This window comes from Motacilla alba, chromosome 9 (assembly GCF_015832195.1).
Source record: "Motacilla alba alba isolate MOTALB_02 chromosome 9, Motacilla_alba_V1.0_pri, whole genome shotgun sequence".
NCBI lineage: Eukaryota > Metazoa > Chordata > Aves > Passeriformes > Motacillidae > Motacilla > Motacilla alba.
The window spans coordinates 10,938,423-10,951,841 of NC_052024.1; the positions used below are offsets into that span (position 1 = coordinate 10,938,423).

Sequence of the window (13,419 nt, forward strand, 5' to 3'; positions counted from 1 at the left end):
ATTTATCGTCCAGATGCAAGAGAAATGTAATTGTCTTAGAAAGAGGAAATGGTGAAGGAAAGAAATTAGAGGCAGGATCAGGAATGATCCCCACTCAGCTGCTGTAACTAGTCTTGTGTTGCACATCATGATGTTTAGTATGGTTAAACTCAGCAACCAAACTGCTCTCAATGCTTTCAGATAAGTGAGCAGGGCAGTGCACAGGCAGCATTTTAAAGGGACAAAAACTAAAGCTTTTTTCGTGGAAGCAACATACATAAAAAGTCGTATGTTTTCTTCAAGAAGCACAGCTATAATATGATTTAACAATAATTCTCTTTTACATAGATAGGCCTTTCAATTTGTTGTTTTTGTGTTGTTTTTTTTTTACTCTTAGCATATACTCTAGATGCTAGTATGTGTCAGTTTGTATATACAAACTGATATATACAAGTGATATTTGTATATACAAACTGATATATACAAGTGATCTGGAAGGGTTAAGTCATGTTTACTGTTTACCTTAGGAGCTCTATCTGCCCCCTTGCTGCCATTCCCCTGGTTAGAGCAGACACTGCTGCCTCCTCAGCTTGCCACGGTTCTTCAGCACAAGTTTAAAGATGTGTGAGCAACCTAGGCTTCTAAGGAAACAGCAGAACAGGCAGCATAAACTGCTGCTGCCCTGCTACACAGATAGCTTTGGACACTTCAGAGAAGGCCAACAGATAAGCAAACACCTAAGCTTTGAAAACTGCTTTGAAGCTAGCAGGTAAGGCCAAACATCCAGCTTGGGAATCACTTGAGCTGGGCATCTTAGTTACACTGACAGAACAGACATTTAATCTTTAACAATCACAGGTGTTTAGGGAAAACGCATTAATATTCAAACACACTCTCAATTATCACCTATCTCAGAACATCCTTACTCAATCTATAAAACCACATCTGTGACACCAGCTGAAAATGATCATTAGAACAGCTTGTATCCAACAGGTACCAAACATGACATCTCTGAGAAGACGATGTCTTTGTCCAACTGTTGAAGTATGATTTACGGCTTTCGTTTTCCAGGCTTGAACATACTTCCCGGTTTAGCTGCTAACACAAACTGTCCGACACAGGCGACAACAAGGAAACGCAGCAGAGCTGTAAAACCTGTCCCTCGTCATTACCGCGCCATTGGCCGTCAGCAGCTGTAACTTTTCTGAGCCAAACAAGGAGTAAACTCCGACCTTGGGCTCCCCACGGGTGCTGAGGGAGCACCGCGGAGCTGCCGAGGGGCCCCAGAGCGAGGGCAGAGCCCGGCGGGGCAGCCGGGCACGGCCACGGGCCGGGACCCGCCGCGGGCCGGCCGCTCCCCGGGGGAACGGGGCACTCCGGGTCCGGGACTGCTGAGACCATCGCCGGCCCCCAGCCGCGGGCTCCGGGCACTGCTGCCCGCCAGCGACGGGCTCGGCCCGGACAGGCGGGCTGTCAGGGGGCACCGAACGCCTCGCCCGCTCCCCAGCGATCGCCCACCGCCGTCCCACCGCTTTCGGCCGCTCCGGCTCAGCTGCAGCCGCCCCCCTGCGCCGCCCCGGCTGTGGGCGAGCCGGCCCGGGCTGGGACTCGGTCCCGCTGGGCCGGCCGCGGACGAGGCCGCGCGTTCGTCCCCCTCCCTCATCCCGCCGAGGGGCCGGTCAGGACCCCCCCGGGGCTGACCCGTGTCAGGCAGCGCCGCTCCGCCCCCAGCTCACCTGATGCTCCTTCAGCACCTGGCTGAGGCAGGGGTACCGCTCCGAGATCCACCGGTAGAACTTGGGGACCCCCATGGCCACAGCTCCCCGCCGCCCTCACAGCCCCGCCGGAACCAAACACCGCGGGCCGCGCTCCGCCCTCCTTCCGGCGCGCCGCGCTGACAGCGGCCGAGCGCCCGCACCACCGACAGCGAGCGGGCACAGAGCGGCGCCGGAGCGGGGCGGGCCCGGCCGGGGCGGGGCGGGAGCGGGGCGGGAGCGGGGCGGGCCCGGGCCGGCTCCCACCCCCCGGCCGCCTCACCGCCGCCCCCGGCACGCAGGGCCTGGGAGCTCAGCGAACGCGCGGGACCCCCTGCCCTGCCCCAGCCCGGGCCCCCGTCCCCCGGCCCGGGCAGCGGATCTGCTCCCCGCGCGATGGCAACGCCCGCTGCAACAGCTCCCCGGGCGGCTCTCTGCGCTCCGATAAACTGATAAAGCCTGGGAAAAACAACAGAACGTCAGCACTCAAACACAACACCGGAAAAGATCACTGTATGTTCCAAATATTTTACTAGGAAAACTCGTCAAAACTCGTTTATGAGACAGTGACAACACTTCTAGATTACCCACTAGAAAGAGAAACAAACGCCCTAGAAGCAGTTGCAGACCTATTATTTTACTTCCCCAAACCTCTGGATTTCAGCTGAACAGAAGAAACACTCGAGTGTCACACCACCGTGTGAGCCTGTGTTCAAAACCTAACAGCGTTCTTTGTCTCTCAAAATAGCAGAAACAAAACCACTGTACAAAACTTCTAATGATAGCCTACTGTAGGTTAAAAGGCTGTAATTTTTCCCTCTTCCCCCCCCCCCCCCCCCCGCTCCTTATTTCCCTACAATTTGGATGCCTAGAAAGCAAGCATTTATCTAAGTTAGCATTTGCCTTTCAACCATATTTTAGTCTACTCTTGTCTGTGCTACATTTTCTGAAATGGAGTCTGAAAAATACTCCCTAGAGCTGTGCTTCTTCCAGGGGAGGAAGAGGGGCTGCGCAAGGCTCTCAGGAGCCTACATGGATGTTACACAGCTACAACCACCTGCCTGCTGCCCTGGCCTCACAGCCACACTGCCAGGGTCCTCAAGTTCCCAGCTTTGTGCCGTGTCCTTCAGGAGGGGTTTTTAGCACTCAAGGGCTAAGGAAACAGGTTCAGAACATGGAATCACATTACCAGTTTACTCATGCTAAGATTTAAGACCCCAAAAGCTTTCCTAGAGATAGCCAGGCAACATGGAAGAAAGTTGAAGAAAAGTCTACTGCTGGAAAGAAATACTAATAACTTTTAGAAAGCCTTTCTGAAAATGAGTACAAAAGTTGAAATAACCACTTTACATCCCATCAGTATTAAACTTCATTGTTTTATTTTCTAATCTAAGCCAAATGAGAAACATGTTTACAAAAATATACAGTACTTCATAGAGTGCATCTGTCAGCATCATGAAAATCTTTCATATAGTTAGAGACTTGCAGAGCCTTGCATAGTCTAATTTTTAAGCAGTTCTTGTGTACTGCCTTCTATGTGTGTACAAAAGGTAAGTCCTAGCACCTTACACATCTGCATTCATAGCATCCTTGCAAGGGCACTGTACATTTTACACAGATTTTGGAAGACCATAAACCTGTTCTTCTGCTTGCGACCAAAAATCAACACAAGTAACAAGGTACCACTGAGTGATTCCTTCCCAACAGTATTAATAGCTACAGCACTTGTGGATGGTACCATTCCAAAGGGAACAAGTATCACATATATGGAGCCCAGCCCATATACATCTGGCAGAGCAGGTTGTCATCACTTGCTTCTTGAATGAGGTAGTGAACATGCCCTTCAATAGATAAAGGTAATCCTTTGATTCTGTTTCTAGTTTTAATGACACCTTGCAGCCGTTGCTCTATATCAAGGACATGGGTTTTAGCCTGGAACGAAGAAAAAAAAATTGGTACTACTCATGAACTTCCACTTCTCAAAATAAAACCAGTATTTCTTAGGATGTGTTTGAAATCATAGTATAATTTAATACAAAATCCAGATGCCTATACCAGCTACATTGGGAACAAAGGCTACTCACTTTTAAGAACAATTCTCTAGAATGGATATATTATTGGTCAAGCTATAACTTTTGCCTTACATTTTTACAGTTAAAAGTTACCAAAGGAGACTGAAAGAGCTATATAAATATATTTGGGAATTGTTAGAAAGCTTTATTACCTATAATTAATTTCAAATAAATGCAACATTTTCCTAGCCTTGTTCCTGCAATTCTGGATAAAATTTAAGTCTGGAAAATTTAGGTCAAAATTTGAGCATCTCAAAATGAGCTGTTCCAAGACCCACTGGAGTTGCTAGTTCATACCAATTACACTCACACATTTTCTTTTAAAGCTCAAGCATAACGTTGGCAGTCCTCCAGAAAAAGCAGTTAACAAATACAATTATGTGGGTGGTCTTGTAAAAGAAAATTATTGTAAAAGAATGTAGACACAGCCTGGTTAGTAACTGTTTGAAGACTGGTAGATTTTCTGTGCTGAAATAGACCAGGTAAGTTCTTTGTTGTCATCCAGTTTCAGTGATATAGTTTTTCCTTATCCTAGCTGTTGTGTTTGTCAGTGCTCCCTAAGTATTGTCTGCTATTACACATTTATTTTAATTAAATAGTCCTTAAAAAAAACCAAACAACCAAAAATACAAAGGGACGAATCAGAAATTTTGCACAGAGGGAAGATAATAAAAATTAAGCTATACTTTGGATGAATAATACAGCCTTCAGCAGCAGCTAATAAAGAAACAGTATAATATCCTAATTTTAATCACATCATTCTTTATATGTACCAAGGCACATACTTATTCAATAATAAACACCCACTCAGGGAAAGCATAAAAATACACACGCAAAGGACTCCAGATGTTACCATCACTGTAAATCTGGAGGACTCTGCAAGTGAGGGGTAACAAGATCCATTGCTTCTGCTGATATTGCCCTTGATTTAGTAACACCAACAAGAGAATTACAGGCTTTTTTGTTTGGTTAAATTACATTTTTATCAGTTTAAAAAAAATCTCTTTCTAGATAAAAATTATGAACAGAGAGATAACAAAGAACAACCAGAGAAATTTTTAAATAGAAGAAAAAAAAAGATGAAGTTTCAATTAGGAAATATGTAATTTGTAACAATAATGGATATTTGATATTTGAATACCTTAGGTTGTGTTTGTTTCAAACTCACCTTTTCATTGACAACTTCTCCAGTTTCATTCACCTGGGCTTTTGTATTCCCTTTAACAGGTTTACTCCATTCCACAAGAGGATCATGGAGAAAAGTCTTTAAGACACTAAATAAATAAAAGAAATTAGAAAAGGATATGATACATAAAATACATTTAATTTTCAAAACACAAACACTGGCAGGAGTCTGTAATTAGGGCTGAGAATGTATACTGCTTTATATTTAGCTCCATGCCATGCTGCGAGTGAGCTGCAGGACAGGCATATGCTGCAACTGGCATACTCCCCAGCAGTTACTGTTTCACACGTTCAGACTACGGACAGCTGGGAGGAGTTTGTAGCAAAAGCAGTGGCCATACCTCATCAGAGGCTCCCTCTGATCTCGCATCAGCCTCAGGGTCACTTCACAGGCTCTTCGGAAGAGACCTTCAGTTCCCATGGGACCCATGCCGTTAACCATGTTGTGAGTGAGGCGGAAAGGAACGATTTCCGGAACTTCAAACGTTTCTCCCTTTACATTGAGAAAAATGTATGCCCTAAGTGTTTTAAGCATTATTAAAGAGCAACATTTGCATTTGTTTTAGGTTTTTTCCTCCTTTTTCCATCTTTGTCAGTGGCAGTTCCTGAGCTGGCAAGAGATGTTTGCTCAGCTCACAGTCCTACTCAGATAAGGGGAAATTACAGTGAGTATAAGATAACATTGTCCAAATAAACTCTTTTTCCCTGTTTTAACACACTAATACAGAGTATAAAATGTTATTCTTAAATATATATTTATGCTCTGTAGTCTCATTGCAAAATGCTAACTCTTCATTTATAATATGCAAGTTAGCTTAAAAACATTTTTAAAAATTGTTATATAGGACAATTTAGACTTACTAAAAAGAAACCAGAAGAAATGACCTAACAATATTTCTACCTCACTTATCAGAATTAAAAAGGCCCACATGTCCCACACCAAAAACATCTTTCAACTGGAACACCAAAACTCCAAATCCCAATCTGGCCACAATTTCTGCTGTTTATTCCACAGAACTGTTGGAATTTTTGTGCTGAATCTGTGTGAGAGAGAACAAGAAATTCTCCACAGAAGCAGAATTCTGAATGTAGCAATTACAGTTTTGTTGGGAGATAGTGAACATAGTGATAGTGGAGAGAGGAGAGTCACAAAATATAAACAGTCTAAAATTTGGGCTGTTTCAGTGTATCTACATCAGGTCATCTGATACTGGCTAAATCAAAAAGGTGGTTTTCACTGAATGCAGCACACAGAACGATCCCATCCTCTTTATGTATCCCAGGCTTTTTTGGGATATAAATACAAGACAAAGAGAGACAAAGACCACAATGGATATGTTAAAGTAAAAACTTGGAAAAAACCCCAAGACAGCAGAAATTTATAACTTATATGCATATAATATACAGAGCACATACAGCAAGTGGCATTTCTCACCTTATTGAAAAGGCAGTTGAAATCCACGTGCACACACTCCCCAGTGAAAGAATCAAACAAGATGTTCTCGCCGTGGCGGTCTCCCAGCCCCAGGATGTAGCCCACCATGGACATGACGGCAACGGAGCGGCAGTAGGCTGACCTGCTGTTGTACCTGTGAGAGAGCAGGCAGCTCTGAGGCACTGCTCGCCTCAGCTGGCCTCATCCTATGGCCCCGTTCATTCTCGGGGAAATACACAAAGGAGATATTCCTGAGCTGACCCAGTCACTCACCATGAAGTAGGGTCAGGAAATGTTCTAAGAAACCATTCATGAAAGAGAGGAGGGTGACGAGGCAGAAGGACCTCTTTGAACATTTTCAGCTTTTCAGGCAAAGGCGCTGACTTTGGAAGCATGTGCTGCCGCAGCTCTTTCCCAGTCATGTAGATACCTGCAACAGACTTCCTCAGTTAGGCAGAAGAAATCTCCAAATACAAAGCCTTATATGTACTCTTACAAAATGGTAATTTAAAGAAAATAAATGTTTCCATAAAGTTGAAATAAATGATCAAATGAAAAATAATCTATAAACCATGCTGGTTATGGGGTACAGGGAAGTTTTTCCCCAAACTTTTATCGCACTGATCAGAAAGCTGTTTTGTTAAGAAGAAATTCAAAAGAAATCTTATGTTTTCTCTGTAAAGCTGCTGTATTCCTAACCTTGGTTCAATTGTATATTATCTTCATTATCTCACATAGATGTAACAGAAATGAAAAATAACAAATCAAATCTAGATAAAAAGTTCACAGTATTTTTTATTATTCAGGGCTGCACATCCCCATGCTGCTGGAACAATTTACATCACTGTATGTAAGAAAGTATTAAGATGCCTGTGTTATCAGTTCTTGTAAGGAACTTGTTCACTGCAAGCACCAACTCTCTTCCATTTAAGAACAAAAGTCTACCACACATATGAATAACAATATATTGCTGATAGATAAAAATACATGTGACTACATCTTCCTAGAATTTAGCCTGACTCTTGCCATTTGCTTCATTTACTTAAAAGGATACAAGCCCTTTAAAAATATCTAAAAACTTTTACTATATTCTAATATATTTCTTTACCTTTCTCCTTATAAAGTTTTATCAGGATATTTCTTAGACCAGCAGTGTTATTCACCCACTCAATTATGCCACACTCATCATTTAATGGAATCACTGCGTAGGTGCGGATATGGAGCTCTCGCCTACGGGACTCTGCATCTTTTCTTAAGCACTATTCACAAAAGGAAAATGAGATTAGCACAGAACACAGATAGGATCAAAATGGATCTATAGCATTTACATTCTATCTATAACTACTTTCTAATCACACAATCTAGAATTTACAAATCTAAGCATCACAGTCTGCAGTAGGTCAAATGAAAGCAAAATGTGCATCTGTTCTCCAAAGTAAATTTTAAAAAAGAGGATTTTGCAATAAAACAGTTAAATTGAGTAACTTGTACATGGCTTAAATTCCTTAAAAGCAATATTTGAAATAAATCTTTTAGTGTTTCAGAGATGCTGTCATTTGCTTTAACTTCACAGGAGATATGGTACCTTAACCTTAAGCATATTGCTGAAAAGCAAAATAGAACTAAAATAAGAGGTATGGCAACACCTCAGTATGAAAAAATTGATTTACCTGTGTTTTATAAAATATATTAGAAATTACTAAATAAGAAATATTAAGCTTGACAGCAGAAAGTCTGTAGCTATTTATTTATTGTAAATAGCCCATCCTGTCTAATTTTTCTGGAATAAGCAATTGTTTTGGCCGAATATTGTAATTTGTTATTGTTTCACAAGCCTGTAAGAAGTCATACAATATCAATTGCTGTTGTTTTTTTGCTAAAGCTAAATTGGCTTTTTTTGTTGGATAGCTCAGTGTTCTGTCCTGGTCAGTAAGTACAATGCACCTGATTGTCTCATTCGTCAAACCTTATTAATAAGGGAGTTGAATTCCATGAGCCGACAGTCTTTTCTCAGATCATCTTTTGGCTTGCACATCATAATGTAAGATTTCCCATCTGAACCTTTCAAGGTGATCTTTTTTGGCTTTTGAAGTGAGGCAAGAATTTCCACCTAAAGAAGAATGAACTTCTTTACTAACATCTGTATCAGATTATCCAAAATAAAGCATGTAATTGTAATAAACCACTGCAACCAATTGTGTTAGCACTTCCACAGTGCTGCAGCACATTAACCTCAGACCAAATCTTTATCTGATGCCAAGGGGCCACACCTGCCTCAGGCTGCTGTGACAGAAGCCACTCAGCTTCCACAGAAGTAATTATGGAATTTCCTACTTCCTCCTCCCATTTATAGAGAACAGAGATGTATTTGCAGCTACGTTTCTTCAACAGGAAGTGAAAAGCAGGTGGCAACTAGAGCCTTACCGCATCATCGAAGCCTGCAATGTAGGCCCAGCAGCCAGGGAAAGGATCATGGTTAGCATGGGTACCAGGAATTGAAGGAAGAGTTGGTATCATTACAGATTGCAAGGGAATGAGAATTTGACTGAATGTGTGCTCTTCTACTAATCTTTTCAGTGTTTTGAAATGAATACTCATGCTTAATGTTGAGTTGTTTCCATCAACCTTGAAAAAAAAAAAGATGACCAAAGTTAGAAATAACCTTTAAAGTTAACAAACACTTAAAATAATACTGCCCTTTCATATTAACTAATAAATAGACTAGAATAATAAATTCTGACTGTAATAAGAACAGCAGGCTACATTTCAAATTAAATAATCAAGAAGTAAATATATCTGGTTGATATGACAGACTTATTTTTCACTTTGACTATAAATACAGAATAATGAAAGAATTCATTTAGTTCTACCTTTATTATCAAGTTGATTTGTTCATAAAAGAACAACCACCCTATTTTTACAGTAAAACTCTGAAAATTAATGGGCATGAATGATACGTGAATGTACAAAAACAATGTAAAGTCCATGCACTGTTAAACAAGCCATTATGTACTGAAAGATTTCAGTGTGCTCGATTTAGAGCTATTTTAAATGTTTTACAATTTAGTGTGGTTTCTAAACCACAGTAATATTATGAATTAATAATTATTAATATTGATACATAATTATTAATATAATAAATTATTGTATTATTATGAATTGGCTAATGAAAGCAATCAGAAGCAGCTTTTGCATGACATTCTTGAATAATCCTACAACATGCACTCATTTGTTTATTTTTGTAGGTACTGGTTTGTTGCAGAGTTCCAGCAGCTTGTCCGTAAGGCGTGTGGCATCTCCAATAAATTTTGCTAAAGATTCCTTCATGTGAATAGCTCTGTTTAGAATTTCCTTGCATCTATTGACTCGCATAGGATAAGAGGACTGAAAAAAAAGGAAAAGTTAAAATTTATTAAACAAAGAATTGAAGAATCCCCCCCAGTGATTAATATTCTTTCCTTATTGCTTATCATATTTAATATCTGGAAAAGGATGTCCTTCAATTGAAGAGCTGAAGTGGTACTGTTGGTGGGTGTGTGTGTGGGGGGGAATTTCTGAAACCATTCTTGGGAGTCCCACAAGATAAAGGCCAATATTCAAGAATATGTCAGTGTATCCTGAGTGTTATTTCACCAGCCTCAAGAAACGGTAAGCAGCACACTTTCCAGTCTGCTTTGGAATGACCTTACTGCTAACTAATTGTACATCTATCTACTAAGTTGATTCTCTGATTATAGGACTGAAAGTACTGTAACACAATTTGTAAATGCAACGAAATCTGTTGCCCATAACTACACAATTCATTAGCTATTTGTTATTCAAATTTCCTTTCCTAATACACCATACAAGTCTGGATGCATATTAGCATTCCAATTTGGAACATTTAAACTGTAATATCTGAATTAAGACTGCAATAAAATCATTTGCAATGACAGCACTGATATCCTCTTCTATAACACTGTATCACAACAAATGAGCCTCTCAAATCCTTTTTATCAGCTTAGAGTAAAATGGGTTATATTTACATTTCTGAGAAAAACAGTTCTGTAAACTTAATAAAGGTGTAGCTATACATATCAAGGTACCTTGGACACAGCAGTCATCATCCACATTGCTTGCTGTGGATAGGCTAAAAACACCTTAGCAACAATCACCATCAGAACTGCAAAGACTTCATCATGAGAATGGCAGATCCGGGAGATGAGCTGAGAAAAGGCTGTCAGGAACTGGTAAGGTGCCAGGTGATTTGTGTGCTCTGTAATCACCTTGTTTATTTTAGCCAGATCATTTTTCATTTGAACACGTTCTGAACGACCTGCTGAAAAATGAAAAGACCATATTCCTGGTTCTCCCCACTGGAAATGCAAAGTCATTTAAATCAAGGCTATAGAATAATATTTTGTTGGCAATTTCATAAGCCAAAAAAAATTGAAGGCAACTAAAAAGCTCCAACTGTAAAATTCTTTTTAACACAGCATAAGTGACTGAATACATATGCTATTTAACTAAGGAGAATACCAGGAAATTAAATCTCCTTACACTCCTAAAATGACTTCTCTAAAATGATAAAGTGGCATAGAACAGACTAAAAACACTCCATGTATTTGCCTGCTAAAAGGATTCCAATGTTCTTTAGTGGAGAGGAAATGAAGGAAGTCTTTCCATGGGATGAAATTAGCACATCTGCTCCTATCTCCACCCCTGCCCCTGAGGACCCAGTTTGAGTTTCCCATCAGCATCTCAGAGTGCAGGATCTGATGTGCCTGCAGCCAAATAATTGACCTGAGTGTGTAGAATGAGGACAAGATCAAGGAGCACAACTGTCTGCTTCACTCTAGACCTGCAAGCAATATTTGCAATTTTCATTTGAACCAGAATCTCCCACCCTAAGTGCATCTGTGGTGTTAGTTTCTCATGCCATCATGCTGCTGCCTGTAAGATTTTTTCCCCTTTGTTTCAGTAAAATGAGGTTGAAAATTTTAGTAAAAATTCCTTCAAAGACTGGAACCAAAAGAAATTGGAAAAAAAACCAAACTCAAGTCCTAACACCTTACTGTAGCAAGTGCGCATAAAACTATTACTCATCACTCATGAGGCACCTGAAAAGTGGTGACCAGGGGCATGCAAGGATTCTCCCTGTATCTAATGTCTTCAGTTACCCAAGGAACAATGTTGTCCCATACAACTTGAGAAAAATTCTGGAATATTTAATTAAAATAATTAATACTCTCCTGCATATTAACATCCTGTATTTTACAAGAATAGTAGTACTTTCTTGTTTCCATAAAACCTCAGGCAATAAATCTAAACAAAAAACTGTAAATCTACCTCACAGTTCTTTCAATCATCTATTCAAAAGAATGGCATGGGAACTATGTAGTGGGAAAAATGTTCTACCTTTATCACATTCATATGCTTTTGCTCCAAAGTCCAGCCATAAAGACAGCATTCTTGGCATTGACTGATAAATGAATTGGTTTCCATACTGTAGAGACCTGTGATCAAATGTTTAAATCAAAGTATGTTAATGATATATATTACAAGTAATACAAATTTTACACTGTCCTTTGTTCAATAATCCATTCTAAATTTAGAAATTTATGTCAGCATTTTAATGCATCTGCAAACAACCAAAAAATATACAAAGGGTTTGTTTTTTTTACTCAAAACCACAGATTAAATAATTAACTGTCTGACAAAAGACACAATTGGTTAGTCAGAAGTAAAACTAATTACGTATGAAAACAAAAAGGAAGCATGTAGTACTTTGTTTTACAATAGTGCAGAAAAATTGGAGTCAGTCTGAATTGGTGAAGACAATATATTCCTACAGAATATATATTCCCCAGTATAATTGTTATCCTTTTACAGAAAGTAAGCAAAGTTCCCCTCTAACCTCCCAAAGTGATGAACTATGTATCTAATCAGATCTCCTTGTTTTTCCATCTTGTTGTCAGTTACCATCGGCATTAATTTATCATAGTATTTTGCAAGATAAAAATGTCCATCTTCCCATTCTGGTAAGAAAACTGTAACATCCTGCAACATCAAAATGAGAGAATTACTTCTGAGAGGATGCTAACTTAAAAATAAAAAAGAAAAATAAATCTTCTTAAGAAACAATCTCATATTAGTTACGTTGTGCAGAGTACGTGCAAAAAATTATTAATTGTTAACTCTGTAACTCCAAAAATTCTAATTTTGCCTCAAGATAATTGCCACTACAAACCAGAAGTCTGTTTTCAAAATACATTTTGGTTTTGGAGACAGACAATTCAAGGTAAGGGATTCCTGAACTAGGGAAGGTCATACTTTCATTAAAATCAGCTTCCTGATCCTAGTAATTCAGTACTGGATTTCTCAGAGCTTTTTGAAAAGTGAAACAGTATGATCTTAACAGTTGGACTCGATCATCTTCCTGACCTTAATGAATCAATGATTCCATATTTTTCTGTTTTCCTTCTAAATCATGTTTAAAAGAAAAAACAAAAAATGGTGCGACATGTATTAAAAAAAAATAATTGGTGAGAGGGACATCCCTTATCAAATAACCCTGGCTTCTTTCTTGTGCCAATACTTAGCAGAGAGTACTGTGTTAGTGTTTTCATGGAATCCACTGAAATTTCATTTGTTTACATTATTTCAACCTTCATTTGATTTGATAAATTTACATTTTTCTCTAAATGACTTTTACAGAAGTATGTTATCTAGTAAGACAGCAGTAACTATTAGCAATATCAAATACCAAAACTTGGACAGGAGACATACTGCTTTTAAGGAAGCATCAATATCAGCATCTCCTACTGTTTTAGAAGGCAATATCACAGGCATCACAAGATGAAGCATGCAGTACTGTGTTGTTTAAGAAGATCATACCAGTTGTCCCTTTTCCTAGTTCTTCAAAGACTGGAAGCACATTTAAATCACACTTACAAGTCATTACCAGAGACAGAAATAATACTGAAGAGTAGTGCAATGGATCACCAAGTCAATT

At 39.6% G+C, this 13,419-nt stretch overlaps 2 protein-coding genes across 10 annotated transcripts in view; both read right to left on the reverse strand.

Moving 5' to 3' along the window:
• The window catches only part of XRN1 (5'-3' exoribonuclease 1), a 42,112-nt gene extending 40,141 nt beyond the window's left edge, over positions 1-1,971 (reverse strand). For 6 of the 8 annotated variants that reach the window (XR_005257961.1, XR_005257962.1, XM_038145559.1 and 3 more), the window contains exon 1: positions 1,716-1,970. Coding sequence is in view for 5 of the 8 variants with exons in the window: in XM_038145559.1 (XP_038001487.1) it covers positions 1,716-1,790 (75 nt within the window). In the remaining 3 variants the exon portion in view is untranslated. Of the gene's footprint in view, positions 1-1,715 lie in introns of all 8 variants that reach the window. The other 2 variants (XM_038145561.1, XM_038145560.1) reach the window with 1 other exon arrangement.
• A 1,433-nt stretch (positions 1,972-3,404) lies between these two features.
• The window catches only part of ATR (ATR serine/threonine kinase), a 38,766-nt gene continuing 28,751 nt past the window's right edge, over positions 3,405-13,419 (reverse strand). The window contains exons 36-47 of one of the 2 annotated variants that reach the window (XM_038145742.1): positions 12,322-12,464; positions 11,823-11,920; positions 10,511-10,740; positions 9,675-9,809; positions 8,850-9,050; positions 8,392-8,535; positions 7,534-7,684; positions 6,699-6,855; positions 6,426-6,579; positions 5,332-5,483; positions 4,974-5,079; positions 3,405-3,665 (exon numbers count right to left, since the gene is read on the reverse strand). In XM_038145742.1, the coding sequence (XP_038001670.1) occupies positions 3,492-3,665; positions 4,974-5,079; positions 5,332-5,483; positions 6,426-6,579; positions 6,699-6,855; positions 7,534-7,684; positions 8,392-8,535; positions 8,850-9,050; positions 9,675-9,809; positions 10,511-10,740; positions 11,823-11,920; positions 12,322-12,464 (1,845 nt within the window). In that variant the 3' untranslated portion in view covers positions 3,405-3,491. Of the gene's footprint in view, positions 3,666-4,973; positions 5,080-5,331; positions 5,484-6,425; positions 6,580-6,698; positions 6,856-7,533; positions 7,685-8,391; positions 8,536-8,849; positions 9,051-9,674; positions 9,810-10,510; positions 10,744-11,822; positions 11,921-12,321; positions 12,465-13,419 lie in introns of both variants that reach the window. The other variant, XM_038145741.1, reaches the window with a different exon arrangement.